This window comes from Plectrocnemia conspersa, unplaced genomic scaffold, assembly GCF_051122295.1.
Source record: "Plectrocnemia conspersa isolate PC_06_02 unplaced genomic scaffold, ASM5112229v1 ptg000008l, whole genome shotgun sequence".
Lineage (NCBI taxonomy): Eukaryota > Metazoa > Arthropoda > Insecta > Trichoptera > Polycentropodidae > Plectrocnemia > Plectrocnemia conspersa.
The window spans coordinates 19,131,783-19,150,723 of record NW_028277172.1 but is presented as its reverse complement, the minus strand read 5'-3'; the positions used below and the strand labels follow the sequence as shown (position 1 = coordinate 19,150,723).

The 18,941-nt window shown below is 29.3% G+C and overlaps 1 protein-coding gene across 2 annotated transcripts in view; it reads right to left on the bottom strand.

The window, feature by feature from the left end:
• The window catches only part of LOC148233277 (neuroligin-4, X-linked-like), a 388,707-nt gene that overhangs the window by 89,972 nt on the left and 279,794 nt on the right, over positions 1-18,941 (bottom strand). For both annotated transcript variants that reach the window (XM_088190274.1, XM_088190275.1), the window contains exons 4-6: positions 10,200-10,349; positions 7,667-7,867; positions 2,123-2,612 (exon numbers count right to left, since the gene is read on the bottom strand). In XM_088190274.1, the coding sequence (XP_088046400.1) occupies positions 2,123-2,612; positions 7,667-7,867; positions 10,200-10,349 (841 nt within the window). The remainder of the gene's footprint in view (positions 1-2,122; positions 2,613-7,666; positions 7,868-10,199; positions 10,350-18,941) is intronic.

The window sequence follows — 18,941 nt, the reverse complement described above, 5'->3', positions numbered from 1 at the left end:
AAATGATTTTCTGTCAGTCATGCTTTGTCCGTTGCTATCTGAATACATATTTGTCAAATCTGTGTTGGCACACATCTGGACTCTATAATCTGATATTTAAAAAAATAGGCCTAAAACTTACAGTGGCAGAATTTTTACTAAGTAAACAATTGTTACACTGCAACTACGGCCACTAAAATTATTTGTAAAGTGGTAAGTGATTCATTAGATATCCGAAAATTTCAAAGATGGTTTAAAACAATTTTCATAAAAAGATATTATGAACCAGTGATAGCAAATCCTACTAACACTATTCTGGCATAATAATTAATAAAAGGTCATATTAAAATGTTATTTTTTAAAAGATGTGCTTTGGCCTTTAAAACCTGAGTACTGAAGCACACCTGGGCTTATATTTGAAAAAAAATGCGCTGCAAAATTTACGATGGCAGAATTTTTATCAAGTTAACAATTTATAGAAAATTGCGTCCTATATAAATTTATTTAAAAAATGCATGTCGACTCTATCAACTAAAATATTTTTTTATTTATAATTAGAAAAATTAGCGTATATCAATATCATAAAAAGGGCTAGTTTAATTTTCGATAAAAGCGTTTTACACGGCAAAGAAAAAATGGGTTTCTTTGTTTGAAATGTAGCACCATGGGAGACCATTTAATTAAGATACGCTCCATGAATCTTTAGGGTTTGAAGATTTGTCATCTTGAAAATAGATGACAATATTTACTTAATTGGCTAAGAGCAATTTGTTTTAAAGAAATTCGCCACCAAAAAGGGACAGACCACAAGGCCACGAATATATGTAAATACCCTAGCAACCAAGAACTATTTTCACTCAGACAGTTTGTATGACACGTACTTGAACATCCACATCGGACTTTGAGGTACCTGAACATAAAGATCATCCACTTGAACCTGCAAACTTTGGACCAGCAAAAGATTGGAGAAACCGCCGGTTTTGTCTTCTTATCCACTAGACCAGCTCGAAATCTGATCCACTTGAAAATGCCTTCAGCCCATGGACGCACCCACTGACACACCAATCAGCTGTTGTTCAAGAACAATCTATCTTGATGGTAACAATATAACACCTTTGACTCCATAAACCGGGCAAGCAACTACAGCCACCAAAAACATTTGTGATGTGGTAGATGATTCATTAGATATCCAAAAATGTCTAGTTTTAAAAATTTTAAACGGAAAATTACAATATCAAGAATCATATTGGATGTGGGATATACGTTGATGTTCTGGCTGCAAAAATAAAAGCAAATCCTTCTCAAACTATCTATTAACTAGCTCAAAAACTAAACCAGTCTGATTAAACAGTGCATAAACACATTTAAAAGATAGGGATGGCTTCGAAACATGTGTATGGTGGGAATATAAAGAGATTGTGCATTATAAAACTCCTAAATCTTGTTAAAAAATAACAGCAAACTTTTATTTTGATCAGCAATATCATTTGTATGATGAATAAATGAAAGACCTAAAACTTGGTAGATTTTATCGTATCCTTCTTATTCTTAAGACCTTGCTCCTTTTAAATATCATTTATTTTGATCGATGCAATATTTCCTTAACAGAAAAATATCAAAATGCAGACGATGTGAAAAGTGGGCTATTGGAATATTTAAATCCATAAAATTTTATTTTATTGAAAATAAAAAATTGACCATTGATTGTGGGACACGGTTATATCTTTAGAAGAAAATTTTATTTGAAATTACTAAAATAAAAAAGATCATGAAATGACATTTAATTAAAAATCTAATATAATATAGAATTTTTCGACACTGAAGGGCGGGTTATCTAAAGCTCATAATCTCATCACTATAGATCATTTAAATTACTCTGTAGAGAAAAATAATTTGCAATCCGCAACATATGTAACACATCTGATTCATTTTTAATCATAAACATAAAAAATAACTAAAGTTTGTAGCTAACGTATTTATGACTTTAATGAGGTTAGACCCTTGAGGAGCTGCCGAAGGGTTGAAATATGCTTTAGATAATCCCTCGCAAAAGGTTACGAAATGTTTATAATGGCTTAATATCCTTGAGAATAATGGGGTTTTAACAAAATAAAAAAAATATTATTAAGACATATAAACTCACCTCAGTATTCTGTCTCTCCTCTCTCCCTCAAATCCGTTTTGTATATCTTGCGCTGAAAACTTCCACAAAGCCTCGCTTGTGACCACGCCAAACAACAAATCGTATCTGTTTTGGACGTTCCTGCCAGAGTTTCTATCGCTCCTTTTCATGTGGCTATTGTAGTTGGAGTCAGTGGGTGCGTAACTCTGTACATCATTTGGTATGAAGTAAGTAAGGAACTCTTTAGCATAGTCGGTCTTAATGACCACTCCATCCACAGAAGGTCCGAAGGCCGATAGGTAATTGGGCGCAGTCACGTCCGCCTCCAGGAGTTCTTCAATAGGAGATTCTCGGAGACAGTCAACGATCTCTTCGTGGTCCTTGGCTAAATCCTCGGGAATAGTACAATTGACCTCTCGAGCGAGTCTCACTGAATAGTTCACAGGATCTTCGACCAAGGCCCATGAACTCAAAGCTGAACCGGAGAGAAGCACTGCTCGGTGAAACAGACCTGGAAAAAAAAATTTTGTATTCTTATAAAAATCAGTTATTTATAATAATATTAGCAAAATATGCAAGTGATATAAAATAGTAAATACATTACATATTACATGGACCATTAGTGTTTTTAATTTATATTGTGTCATAAAATAATAATTATGATTGAATATCACAGATTAAGTTTGCCAAGTTATTTTTAATCTCATGACAAATATCGTGAAAAATAAATTTAGATCTTATAAAATATATGTCACCGATTTACAGACTTCAGTCTGGTGAATCACTAATTACTTAGCATTTATTGGTTAAGCTTGTCCTGTTTTAACAAATTTAATTAACGCCTCCCATTCTGCATCGACTTACTAAACATAAATAAAAAAATATTGATGGCAATATAATTTAATAACTATACAAATTTTGGACACAAAATTTTTAGATAAAAACTATGAAATTTCTCTAAATAATTAACATTTAATGTAAAAAACATTTGCAATTATCTATGAACACTAAAGATAATGGCACATTACTGAACACATATTAAATTTAAATAATAGTAAATAAATTACGTTTTTTTTATCAATAAAAAAAATAGGAAATTATTATACAGTAGATTAAATTATAATATCCTACAGAAAATATTAATTAATATTGAACAGTATTTGTATGAAGCTTAGTTTTCTCAGTTACACTTTGAAGTAACCCAATCTACTACCTATTATTATTTTTAATTGTTTTCTTATATTATATATGTTTTATTTCATCGTGATTTTTTATTAACCTTACTCAAAAAATTGTAACATGTAATCTATCTATACTAATACTAACGCATTATGTATATTTTTGTATATATGTATATAGATATAACAAACATATCTCTCAAACTACGCACGTGTTTATTCACGTTAAAATATAATCTTGCGGCCGGTAATATTTAGTTACGTAAACGTTTATTAATAAATACTCTATGAATAATTTAGACTGTAATAAATAAATAATACAGCAAAAAATATATAAAAAAAATACCTCTAAAAGTCTATACCAGTATCTAAAACCCCCCTCGCTCTCTCAATCGCAATTTCCCACTTGGCTAGCCACAAAAGAAGGTCGATTGATATTCGTTTGCTGTTTGAATATTCATAAGGGGTTCGCTCTCGTCATCGTTTGTCTCAGTCTGCTCGCTAAGCTTAATTACAGGTAAGAATTTGGTAACCTTAATTGAGATAAATACAAATCACGAGAGATTTTCAGTTCGTTTAGAGAAAATTATGCACGTGATTGGCAGCGAGACGCGTAACTAGCGCAAAACTTAATTACCCGTTGATAATCCTCGGCAGGTACAATGATACGGCACTAGCTAACGATTTCGCATAGGTTTCTGCAGATTTATGGTACTCTCTGCTCTTTAGCCACTCGATTGAAAATCGGCTTTGCGGTACAAGCGCATGAAGGACTTCCATCAGCTTTAACGTTTATTGTAGTTGTAGTTATTGAATTTTTATAAATAATACATATAAATAATTTAAAGTATACGGTAATTGTTTGACTTTTACGATTTAAATTATAGTTTAGCATGCGTTGTTCACATAGATTGAACCTAAACTGTATTTATTTTTATGTCAAAAATAAACTTAATATTTATTTATGTTAGATCTTAAGTTGCAACCTGACCGACGTCAGCCCAATGCGTTACAACTGAGTAAGTTCACTATGAAACTCTCAAAAAAATATCAATTGTCAATCAGTGACATATATTTTATTAAATATAGACTTGTATTATTGCTTACAATCACTATGCACAAATAAATTTCACTTTTTCTTTAAATTCAAAATGACTTATCACACTAAATAACACACTAATAAAATAAAAAACTAATTTGTAATGATATATCGGAATTAAAACTATATAATCATTACTAATTTTTATTTCTCAGACTCGATAAATTAGGTTCATAATTTTATTTTTTATCACGATATTGCTCTGTGAGATTAGGTAAATATAAAAAAACAGAATCTCTAATGAATAATTATTTATTAATTACAAATTTTGATCTCTTAGCCTTAATTGATTAGGTTAACATTTTACTTTTATTAACCAGAAGATATTTATCCGTAAGATTAAGAAAATCTGTAGGAACCAAATCTCTAATGATCGATCGAACTTATAATTATTTACCCCCGTCTGGGGAGGTAAACCTAATCGTAATTATTCGAAATCACTACAAACGCAACAAAATATTGCGCTAAGAATGGCGACAAACGCTCAATGGTTTGTCCGAAACTCAAATATACATAAAGATTTACAAATAGACACTTTACGCGATTATTTCGATAAACTTAAAGTAAATTAATCACGACAGAAATATAAATCATACTAACCCATTAGTTAAAAACCTTAATAAGATAACATAAATATTGTAAAAAAAAGTGCTAGCTAATTAAATAAGAAACAAAAAGTTTTTTTTTCTTACTTTTTTTTTTTTGCCTTAAAATATAAATAAATAAAAGTAAGAACAATTTAATAGATACCCAGGTAAATGGCTTTGGCAAGGAACTGAAAAAAATATATATTAGACACTGTATAATTATTTATTAATGACTAAATTTGATCTTATTTTATTATATATTATAACCTAATTTAACATATAAATCTGGTTACTAAATTATTGTGCCTAAAAAAATAATACATATTTATACTTATTATAAATACTCTTATTATTAATACAAGTTTTGTAAAAAAATTAACCATTTTTTAATTAAAAATTTATATAAAATTTAATTTTAAATGATTATTTCTAAACATATGTACATTTTAATCGATCTTATTTTGATATCAAAAGTATTAATTCTCTTATATGAATTCATACTTTTTTAGTTGACTTTTATAATATAAATACTAATAGTTTTTATACGTTTTTACAAAAAGTTTTATGTGCTTTAAGAATTCACAGAATCCATTATGATTATAATTTAATTTTTAATAAGGATAATATTAATTTACGTTAAGGAATAATAGTATTTTCCAAGAACGTTTTACTTATATACTTATAAAAATAAATTAATTTTATAACGATTAAGTGTAATTTTCGTGAGTATTTTTTAATAATCATATTATAATAAAGGTGCTAATAATATATGCTGATGTTGTAGTTTACTAGTTTTTTTTTTCGCAGAATTGCGCAGATGTTTTACTTTAATTTAACATTTACTACTAGTTTAAAACTTCTAATATATACTTTTATATTGATAATTATATTCCCTAACATAATGAAGCCAAGCTAAAAGCTTGGCAACAATACATAGCATAAATACGAATTCATAAGACATTCTTCGTAATAATATAAAAGTCATAGTATAAAATAATTTTTATATTGTCTATAAATCCAATTAACGCGATTAAATGATTTCATAAGACACATGTAAAAGCTTAATACCGTCCAGCTCATTAGCATCACTTAACATCAGACTAAGAAAATATAAATTGTCAATTAAATATCTAAGGTCAATGGTTGGGAACAACAGAAAAAATAGAATGAAAAAATTGGGTTATTCATTAGTGACAAATACCCGATACCAAATAATTGAAAGACTCAGATAAACACCAGAAATATGGTTAAAAAGTATTTATTTAACATGCCTACACAAAAGACTCTTTTTTTTTGTTCAGAATAAACGGAAAGCTGTTATGATTAAAATTAGCAAAGCATCTTCTACGAATAATATAGATGCCGGATTTTGAGTTAAGGAAAACCAATTAAAAAAAATTTCACACAACAAACATATTATTAATTACATTGAAACGTGTTATATGCTAAAGAACTCGATTTGGTTAGGTTAAGATCAACACATCAAAAACTAATGAATGTTCCTAATAGTAATAAAGCTTTCAATAACTTTATATTCAATATAAATAATACGCCATTTATTTTTGATTTGTTAAAAAATATTAATATTATTTCGATTATATACCATAAACATATCCATTTCTCTACTGGATCACGTACCTCTCAAATGTTTTATTAATCATAGTACGCACTTGAAGAATATAACTGCTTTTTTTTCAGTTTCTTTACGCACACGAACAATATACATATTTAATCCGGTCGATCTCATTAAAGTTTTACATCTCGCCTTTCCTTGGTCGCGTGTGTAAAGTCTCAAAGTGAAACCCGATACGTGCTTTGACGATTCGGCACGTGTCGTATTCTCGGGCAACTATCGCGTCAAAACGATTACCTGAAATGGTTAAACTTAATCGTCTACTCGACGGGACACTTTGTAGTTTGTACAAAGCTCAACCACCCCCCCCCCCCGGCCATCCAAATCTACCCCGTCCAAATTCATGCGAAACATACTTCCCTTAGTCACCGTGTGAATTAATCATCAAATTAACTGAGGACTTTAGCCCTTTCAAAGTTTTAGAAAGGAAAGATTTTGTATAAGCAAACACACAAAGGTTGTTAAACCAGCACTTGAACATATATTAATGTACGCAAAGAGGAAATAACTCTAGACTAGATTTAAGCGCGTTTGTTTCGCTTAATGTTTCGCGTTGTCCGTTTTGTTGTTATATTTTATTAAAATTGCGGTTTCGTTGACCGTTTTACGAGCTCTAAAACATTTATGTACGCAATAACGAAATTTTATTGTATTGAAAATAATCAATTTAGTAGTATGTATACGAATGTTTTTATTATTAAACATATTTTTAATGCATATAAGATAATTGAAAATTTTAAAAAGTAATCCAAGAAGTACAGTAATAACTCAAATAAACCGCATTTCATGGACCATACAGTCAGAATACATATGTTATCAACACGATAGACCAGTGATATAGGTCGGTAATTTATACCTGAGAGACCTGTGTTCGAATCTTATTATATTTTCTATCGTGTTTGATATATATGAAATGCTAATTATTATATAAATATTATATCCAAGATTTTCTTAATCTTACTGTAGTTTTAGGTTCCATCTTTATGTACATATATGAACTCACGGACAAAACTGTAGTTCAAGCAATTTTAAAATCTAGCATTAGGAGAAAATTGAAAAATATCATACCTGGCATGACGGTCGGCGATATCATTAGGAAGTTGATGCAGGCCGCTCCAGATCCGTGACCCAAAAGCGTAACACTTGCTGGATCGCCTCCAAAAAGCTCAATGTTCTGTTGAACCCAATGGAGAGCGGCGATTTGGTCCATTAGTCCGTAATTTGCTACCCTGGCTTTCAAATGCGGTGTTGGGTTCGCGTTCAGAAATCCTACGGACAAAGTACGAAAGTTCATAAATCCGCACACCGCACACCATAAATTCTGATCGGACCCATACAGGGCCACCTTGGTACCCTGGTTTCCCTTTTAATCGTCCCCCAACGCGACAATTCGTTAAAGATCGTTCGGTAGGACAAAAAAGACAACGTTACTAAGATGTTTTTCTGCCATTAGCCCCAAGAGCTTAATTATGATGATGAATACTTTGAACTGTACGACTTGGCTAATAAATATCTAAGCACTAATTGTAATATTTTTAGTTATTAAATTTGTTTCTTATAGTATTTTAAGTTATAGTTTAATGGCAATAACTGAACTCGATTTAGTAGTAATATTTATATTTACTATTTATTTTAAAAAGCTTAAGTCTCTGTTAAAGCTAACCCAGCGTTGAGTGAGCATTTCTGAAATGAATGTATTATTATGCATTAGTTTATTTATATATATATATATATTCTAAAAAATACATATAATAGTCATTTTTAAAGTCTTTTCGCATGTATTTGTATGGATAAAATATTTTTTTTATTTATTACTTTAATGTGTTTATGAGTTAATAAAGTTTTCAAGCAATAAATGTACGACTTTAGCCTTCTGAAAATACTTTAAAATACTATAAAAAATTGTATATGATTCTATTTTATGTAGTTAAAAAAAGTTGGACAGCAAGTTTATTTTAAACTTTATCAAGTAATATAATCTCCAATTGAACCTTAAAAAAATGCAAAAACGACTGTATATTTAAAGAACTAGCTGAAGTCTGTCTATGTTACATATACCATAAGAAAACATCTTAATAAATAACGCAATAATTCCATAATCCTATGGTGCAAAGTATTTAGGGATGCACCTCGGCAGAGTGCTTACCTTAAAAAACACATTTGAAGTAAAAGTAAACAATCATTGTCTATTCTGGAAAAAAAACTAACTAATAAACAAAACTGAGACTATGCTTTTTGTATACAAATATATCATTTAACCAGTTTGTGTGTACATAGAAATATTTCACAGGTTCTAAAAAAAATTTTAATCATGATATTTGATGCTCCATAATAAAGTACGCTCGGGATAAGGATTCCGGTTTGTTTTTGTGTGCGTGAACTGTGTGGCTCAAAACAATTTCGCTCAGAATATTTATTTTTTTTTATTTTAAAAGAAAATATATGTTTATTTAACATACATACATCTGAGCTAAGTTAGAAATTTCAATGGACAGTTAAAAATATATTATATAATCGAAGAAACCAGACATTGATGTCATTAATTAAATATTTGCAAAATTCAAAATCTTTCACTAGTTAAAAAAATTATAAAGTCTTTAGCTATTCTTCAAAAGCAAAAAGATATAAAATTGGGAAAGAAATTATTCGCAGATTGTTTAATGGCTCGACGACTCTATTAAATCATTAGAGTCCATTGAATATATTAAAAAAATATCATTGGCGCAACGATAAGAATAATAACTTTTTTAAGCCTTACAGATAATAGTGTAAAAAACCAACAACGTACGGATAAATGGAAAAATAATTAAAATATTTTAATCCACGGGTAAGAGAACAAATAACAGTGTATATTTGAAGCATTGATATCAATTAACCCAGATATGCCTAAGAAATTTTGTTTTCCTAAAATTTCATTTATAAATAAAAAAACAGTGGCACGAGTTTAGTGATCTACCCATGGGACAGTGGGCATATCTGGGTTAAACCAATATCAACACAAAATTATTTAAAATAAATCACTAGAAAAGATCGAACTTCTGTGCCACACTGCACTTTAATGAAGAATACCAGCGTTGACGATTTAGCGACTGTCCTTAAAAGAGAAAGCGAGACAACGAAGTACACGCTACATCGTTTCTCCCTTTCATATACATGTACACACACACAATAACAAACCGGCATCCTAATGCCGAGCGTACTCTATGTCGCAAACATTTTTATTCACAAATACTTGAAAGTGAAAAATGTCAAGGAAGAAGTGAAATATGAAAAATAAAAGGCAAGATTAGAAAAACATGAAATTAATAACGGAGAGATTAACTAGAATAGTAAAGATAAGCATTATTGATTTATAGTTGTCCTGATAAATCGCTGATGGACGATTTACCTATGTGAGATTTAATGGTACAATTTCTGGATTAAAAGACAGATTGTAACAAAAAAAAATTTAAGCAACACCATAAAGATAAGTTACGAAGTTTTCATGTCAGTCTGTATTTTGAATAGGTCCCTTTTTTGGACGATCGCTTCACATTTTGTTCCATAAAAAGTCAGCGCATTTGACGAGAGGTAAAAATGTAATAAATTTTGCGTAACTCACCGAACAGCCCCAGGCGATAATTTATGGTGATGACTACCATTTCCGAGTAGCTGGACAGCACAGAACCGTCGTAGGGATTGCCAGAATTCCACTCGAACGACTCTCCGTGGATGTACATCAGAACTGGATGTTTCACGTCCCTTTGCCCATCTGAAATTCGAGAATAACAAAAAAAGGTTACGTGAGAGATTCAATTTGGCGTGCTGAAAAAGTATCGGATATTGGCAATAGGTACCTATGAAATCGGGATAAAGAGGGTTACGTAAAGTCTCACATCAAAATTTGCGATGATTGATAGAAATATAAGTTTTTATTTATACGATATAATTGATTTTTTTATAAAAATATTTAATGTTGGTTTTTACTTTAAAAACATTATTATATTATTTTAATATAGTTTAATTTAAATACATACAAATCTGGTGAAGCAAAAAGCTTTGTACTATAATATGTATATTCAGTTCACTATTAACACTCGAACGTATTATATTACGTGTCTTTTGTTAAATTACGGTTGAAATACTGTTGTATTATTATATATATTAGTACATGCATACATACACCTATGTAACGTTAGCAATGATTGGTATGTGGGTTGATTTGCTTAAATGTGAACATATGTGGGATTGTTATATATATTATAGATAATAAATGTAATGATCGTATAAATATAAATATATACATACATATTAGGAGGACAAAACATGTTAAATAATAAATCAAAACAAAGGAATAAAATAAAATATTTTCCTTTAAATTTAAACAATATAAATCGGAACAGTTTTTTATGGCTAACATTGAACATATATCAAGCTCTCATATTACACGCATATTGGATTTTAGATTTTATTATAATTTCACTACTTCTTCCTAATAAAAACGTGCATCTCTTAATAATGGTAAGCAGTAACATCGCGCGTCACCTTTCTAAATATATGTACATGAATGGTTTTGAAAAACAGGAAGTCGAAAAAAAAAAATTCGATTTCATGTCATGTAATCCTATTTCAAAGTATTTGCATTTAAATGAATAAAAAACAAAAAGTAATATGTTTAAGAAACCTCATCTGCATTTTAATTAAGATGTAATGTAGCGTGATGTCTTAAGGAAAATAATGGCTCTTATTTGTTTAAACTGGGTGAAGGAAAATTGAGTTACTAATATTTTTACATATGTAGCTTTATAAGTAAACGTACTTTTATATTATTTTTTCAACAATAATTAACTAAAAGAATCTATAAATATTGATTATGAATAAACCAGTGCAATACAATTAACTGCATTGATACTTAAGTACTGTTAATTAAAGTCACATTTTAGACCTAGTTTTTATTGCATAAAATCATTTTGAGATAGTAAACTATTTTATTTAAAAAGGATAATATACACATTAAAAGTTTTTTTTTTTAATTATTTTAATGAGTAATAGCTGTGTTTTATTCAGCGGCATTAAGAAAAAAAAATATGCAGCTATTTATACCGATAATAACATACGCTTTTCCTGTGTGAAGTACAGTAAAAATAAATGGATGAAAATATTATAACACACTTTTTTATTAATGAATAAAAATATTAATATATAATTTATTAAAAATGTGGTTTAACTGATTATAGTAAAATAAAATCGGTGTCCAAAAAGACAACAATCCAATAAAATTCCAACTGACGATGTAAATCAATTCACCCACTCAAATTCAATATCTCTCACAACTGACCCTTGAATATCCTTAAAAACGGATATATCCACATATGGAATCCCTTAATTTACATACCATTATATATGACTGTATACAGTATTTTTGTGCTACAACTATATAAAAGTTTCTACCTTTTCGATAGAAAGGCCTCGAATACAAATGAACGCTGTTTTGTTTGCACTTCTCGTACCTGGGACAAGTGTTTCGGTAGTCTTTGTCCTGTTTTTTTTCTTCGTGTAAGATTTTCCACCCCTTTCTTTCTGTCTTTCTCGAGAATAAATCTTCATTTTATTTCCGAGAGCGCGCAACATAGGAAGAGATTTGAGTGTATTGATAAATAAATCATGTTTTATTTGCGTATGCGGGAAGTTTCGCTGTGACGTCATATGTTAGGTCAAATAATGAATTGTTTGTCTAATATACAGGTTGTTCCAAAAATCACTAGAACATATTTTTTTGTATTTATATAGACATAAATATATATTAATAGATAATATTTGCTTACGACATAACACAGAAAAGCATTTTGCTAATATATTCATGGTTCACGGAAGTAGAAGACTTGCACGGTATGATTTAAAGCAATTATAAAAAAGCCGGTCAAGCTAAAAGTCTCTAAACCTCAGCTCAGTAAATCTGAAGGTCTCGCCCGTAGACATACCTACAGCTTTTACCGCGCAATTCGTTCCGAAAAACCACTTTCGGTTATAAATTACAATTGCAATTTTACCGCAAACCGAATCGCTTAAAGCCGTAGCCGTAATTTATGGCAGCAATATGTACCTTTGATTTACCGGGAAAGGAACGGGAATTTGTAAAAAAACTTGCCGGATATACTTTCAAATGTTAATGACAAAGTTTAAATGTATTGCTTTTAAAATCAAAATTATTGGTTTCAAGTACAAATAAACTGGGATATGTAATTAGTTCTAAGAACACAATATTTTATTACATAAAAGATATGTAGTTATGTGAATTCCTAAACCATATTTTATTCTGCTACTGTTTATTGAAACATTTTTTGAGTGTACATATTTCTTTAAAAATGCACAGTGAATTGATTGTAACACCAAAACATCTACATGAATCATTTCACTGCTGGCTATAATTTTTTAAGATATAATAGAACACTAACATCATCCCTGCACCAGCTACTCTACCATCGCTCACAGAATAACGATCTCGCCCATTATAGTAACTCGCAATACATGTAATATAAACTAAACAAGATTCTTACTAGATTCCACCTGCATCTTACTGGCTGCGAATTCACACCTATTAGGGTTACAAAGCCTTAAAGATATTAATCAGATTTTTTACGACAAATAAATGTTATGGCAGCAAAATTGTTAAGATTAAATTGTATAAAGCTTCCTTAAAAACAGCAAAAACTTATTTTATATTTAAATGTTTTGATAGATATCATAGCAATTTTAATAGTATTAGGGTAAAGTATAAGAGTAACATTTAAAAACAATCAAGGAAAACTTTCAATGGGTAATTTTGATAAATTGTTGTTCCATTTCCGTTTTTCTAAATGACTATTGACAAAGTGTAAGACTTAACAAATAAACCAAATATAAATGTTATTTTAATTTCTTTTACCTGTAAATTTTATTTTTTAATTTATTTTACATATGTTTAAAAAAATAAAAATACAAACTCTTAATTTTTTTTCAAACAACTTTTTATTTTACATAAGTAGATTAGAGATGAAAATTAAAATAAGGAAAAGTACAAAATACTTATTTGCTGATTTTATCAATAGAATTTGTTTCTGTCTTTGTGGTGTATTTAAAGATGCTGAGATTATAAATTGAAACTTATAGTATTTTATAATATAGCATATCACAGTATTTATATTACAAAAAAATACATACATTAAAAATATGTGGAAATTGCTAGTAAATATTTTTTTTTGTTTAGAAAAAGGTATTAAAAATATACGATACAAATAAAAAAACACACTATTTAATTATTTAAATTGTTAAAATAAATAGTATTCTTAACTATTTTATTAGGACTTACCACATCAATAAATTGAATTCAAGTCGCTAAGCTAAAATATGCTTAGGCATTTCATGTTTACGTTTAAATTTAGATTTAGTCTTATAATAGTTACTAGTTCTAAAGATAAGTAGTTTATTATCGTTTTTTAATGATTATGGAAGTGTTCTCCAATTAAGATATTTAAACTATAAAAATAAGTAATATGTTAATTTTATTCTTTAATCTTAAATGACTTATAAGTTGTAAAAAAATTGTAGGTGCTCCATTCCGAGCAATCGTATATTATTGCTGTTCTAACTAGTTATTTTAACTGATATATGTTTTCTTTTAAATTCGCTTCTTCTATTAAATATTCCTTTTATTAATGAGGACGTGATCAATTTACTTTTATTTTCTGGCAAGCACATACGTATGTTTTATAAAAATAATTACAAAAATAATATTAATAATAAAAAATAAAAAATCAGTAGTCTGCGGTCAAAAAACTTCAGGAAACAGTGACGTGGGGTATGTAATATGTAATATGTGCGTAGAAGTCTGTTCGTTCTGATTCGAATTTCTGAAATAGTAACAGAATTTGTCAACCGCAGACTTCTGAGACCGCATTTAGCAAAGGTGGCGACTGAAATTCTAAGGGTTGTAACCGCAGCTGATGCAATGATGAGGGTAGCTTTTTGCGACGAATTGTGGTATACGCTGGCAAAATTCTCGTCGTCGTCCTTAATTAATTTGTCAGAAGAAAATTTATTTGTAAATTAATGCCACAACGTTGCGTTTGAACTATCGGGTTTAATTTAAATTAATGCTCAGCTTTCAACTTCGAATTACACACCTTAAGGGGTTAACTTCGGTTGTGAAACTGTGAAAAATTTACATACACATTTCACTTATTTTAAAAGTTCGTTTTTAATTATTATATTAATTATATGCCGTACACAAAATAAAACTGCACAAAGATTTGCAGTTCTTCAAAAGATTATTATACAAAACTGATAATGATAATGAATGCTGTTTATTTAATGTGTACATATTGGTAGATAAGTACATACATGTATTTAGCAAAATATAGATATTATATTTGTATTTTAAAATACATCATTAGATTAAATCAATGTTGCTGCTTTAACAATATTTAACATATATAGCCAATTTGTATAAACTAAAACAATACGTTTAAGCCCGCATTTTTACAAACAGGAAGCGGGCTAGATATTATATAAAATTAGAATATCAGTTTAAAGTACATATGAAAAATATTATACTAAAATAATGAATTTGTGAAGAATTTCGCAATTTTTTTGAGAGCACAAGTTTGTGCGTTTATAAAAATAAACATAGTATATTTTTGTAATGACAGAAGGTTAGACATTGCAGAGTTTTTTCACAAATTCATTAGTCATAATAATTGAAATTTAAATTTCTTTATAGCTATTTACACACATAAATATGAATCGGTAAAGAGTTTTTGGAATCACTTCGCATATTTTGTAATGAAATTTACGCTTTTTATTCATAAACCCCCCGCTCACCAACCAGACAAAAAAGGTCACTCTGCTTTTTTATTCATACATTTTGGTACAGCTGTGTGTGTATGGACTCTGAAATAATGGCAAAATCCGTGCGTATCGTCTTTTCTACAAAAGGACCCTCGAGGTCTCTTGAGGTCCTGTCACGTGACTCCGTCACGGACACCGGCTTAATTCAGGGCCCCCAATGCCTGAATGTGTTCTTTTCCTCTTGCTTTTTGTTTCTTTTTTTTTGTGTTATTTTACGTTTTTTTTTTTTTGAATTTTTCAGTTACGCAACGGCGCCCCCGTACGTGTCCGCTCACCCGAAAGACCCCTTTGATGTTTCTGACAAACAATTGGGCCCTTTGTGGGGCCCTAGCAGGGTGTGTACATAACATGTGTCTGGTGAAAAAAACTGTTTTTTTCGTGAAACAATGTGTTATCGCCGTCGCAACTACGGCGTCACACTAAAACAAACTTTTCACGTAGTATCATATCGCGTAATGTCGAAAAGTCACTTTTATTTGCTTTGTTTTCTGCACGTCAGTGTTTTTAGAAACGTTTGTATGCCTTATCAGAAACGAATAATTTATCATATATACGTGGCATTTGAATATAAAAAAACGATTGTTGCGAAATATCGTAGCATAAAAATGAAATGTGGCATCAAAATAAATGACTATGCGTATGCATAAACGTCGGAAACGCTTTAATATAGTATATATGTAGGTATTTAAATGACAACATAGAAAACAGCGTTAGAAGAGATAAGATCGAGACTTCGATAATATGACCTCGCCTCAGATTATGTCCCCAATATCAGGAAACGAAACGCCAAAAAGAGAGATGGGAGTTTGTAGTTTAACCGTATTATCTATACACTGTCTATGTTTGGAAAGTTTAACTATTAAAAAATGTAATTAAAACAGAAAAACATTAATTATTCATGACTCAGCGTCAAAATACAGGATGTGGCGTAATTAATTAACTGGAATGGATGTGGGATGAAAAATGTTATTAACGCGGTTTAATATAAAAAAAATTAACCAATATTTAACGACCCAAATAAATCAGTACCCTTATCAGTTCAGAAAAAATGTACAACTAAAACATATCAATAAGGTTAAAAATATACAGTTAATGTAAATATATTACTAGTAAGTTAATTTTTATTAAATTTGGTCATCATAGCATTGGAAAGACCTGTCAAGCCATGTTGATCAGATTATACTATTAATAAGTATACATTTAATTATTAAAACAGAATTATGATGCACACCTCAAATTGATAAGCATCATTCTACATAAATTTGAATAGCTTCTCGTAGCTATCGTGAGATATTCTTGTGTTTGGCAAGCTCGATGAAAAGCTGTATGGCTCATGCAAGAGAAGTATCTCAAGCGCTAACGTCCTAACCCCGACGGTTAAGAACAAAGGAAGCAATCGCGACTCTCTAGGGCACTCTAAAGTATGCAGTTGAAAGTTACTGAGTATTGGCGGATTGTTTATACAGCCTCAAGACAACATCGTTATCATTACTACAGTTTATTATTTTATAGAAAAAAATATACAGAAAAAAAATCTATAAATGTGTTCCAAAAATAAACCGGAGTAATGATAAGTATATCAAATATATATCCGTATCGTGTGCTTTATTAAGCTAATAGTAGGGACGTAAGCCCAAGCTTGCCATATCTTTATAAATTATAAATAACGATGAAATGGATAGCTCTCGAACTGACTGTGTTAACGCAAATAAAGTAGAGTAAATTTATATTTTCACTAGTTAAAATATACAATAGTTTACTTAATTAAACAAATCAGTAAAACAAATAGATAATTTGATCAAATATTTCACATGATCAGAGATTTACAGCATTTTATGCACTTCGTCAGACATAATACTACAATTTTAAAAATAAATTAAACCAAATTTTAACCTAACCTTAACCTTATGAAGGTTTAAAAATTATAGTTAGTTCTAGAATTTCCAATAGGTCTAGTATTTTTTGCAACTGTCAAATTAAGTTTTAACGACAGCGGCATAACATTTTACTAAATCAGGTATATTTTGCTAGTAAAAATATATATCTACTAGTAAAAATATATTTGGATATGATTTCACCGTAACATCAATGAAATTTTAAGTACACCGGTAATACACATATACTGTACATGCATAATATTTTGAGATATGTTTTTAAATTGTTATTGCTTATAATATTTAAATTGACTTAGTTAAATAAATTCAATCATAGCCTTAAATATTTTGCTTTAAATATATCTTAACAATTCATAAAATAACAAATCGAATTAAAATCATTTTACATTTGTTAATTTTCTTTCATTTATTATTGCTATAAATTAAATTATACACAGTCGATATTTAGCAGTAGCAGAAACGTCGAGATTAAAATCCCTGAATTATTTTTTTTAATATCCTTTGAAGAAGGTCGTATTTGAGATCTTACGTTATATAATATTTTATTTGAACGAATCCCTGAAAGGTATCTTTAAAATGCTCCTTCAAATTGTAAATTCCCTATTAAGGCTTCTTATATTATATGAGTTGTTTCAACGCAAAAGCAATCATCTAGCCCCAATGATATTTTTCATAAATCATGAAAAACGTTTAATTAAGTTGAGAATCAAAAAGAAACGTTTTTTTATATTCATTATTATAACCGTTATTTATTTATATAAAAATTTTAACTACGTTTATTTTATCAGCGCAATTTCAATAGTTTGCTCTGTATCTTTACTTAGAATACGCTAATTTTGCATTTAAATAATTAATATTTATATCAATATCTAATTGAATATAGTTATTGCTAATATTTTAAAAATCCAGCAGTATTATTTATAGCACGTGTAATTCTGCTCAGCCAAATTGGATCTTCTCAATTTAAATAAAGCTATAATTAATTTCGAATCAACAATAGGGTACGCAAACAAAGAGCTATGCAAAATATGTATAATTCACAAACGTAGAGTACATTTCGTATTCAAAATTAATGAATACAACTTTAATTGTGCAGTGCACCATAATGGGTTTCAGTGAAAATAAAATATTGGTTGAACATATCGCTTTACACTTTATATTGTTATATATTAATCTCCTTTGGTACAAATTGCTACCTAGAGTTTGTGGATTATTTTTCAACGTCTGCTCACCGAATGAAAAATTCAAAGACATCACGCACTGTATAGACCATTGACAATAAATAACTGTCTAGTGGCTCTACTGACGAAGGTCACGAAGAAAGGAAGAGGCTTGTCAAGTTCCCTTATGTCTCATTTTCAAAATATTTTACAGCTTTATGTACCCGGAACATAATGCTCAAACTGAAATAAGTCTAGAATAAAATATAGCAAACGCAAATTGAATATGACATATTTATTTTAATAAACCAATATCTTCGACGTGTATTTAGTTTTACTTTAAAATACTTTTTACTTTTGAAATCTTATTTGGAAAATCTAGTGTGCGAATATGTAATGTTAATAATTTTAAGTTCAAGCTAT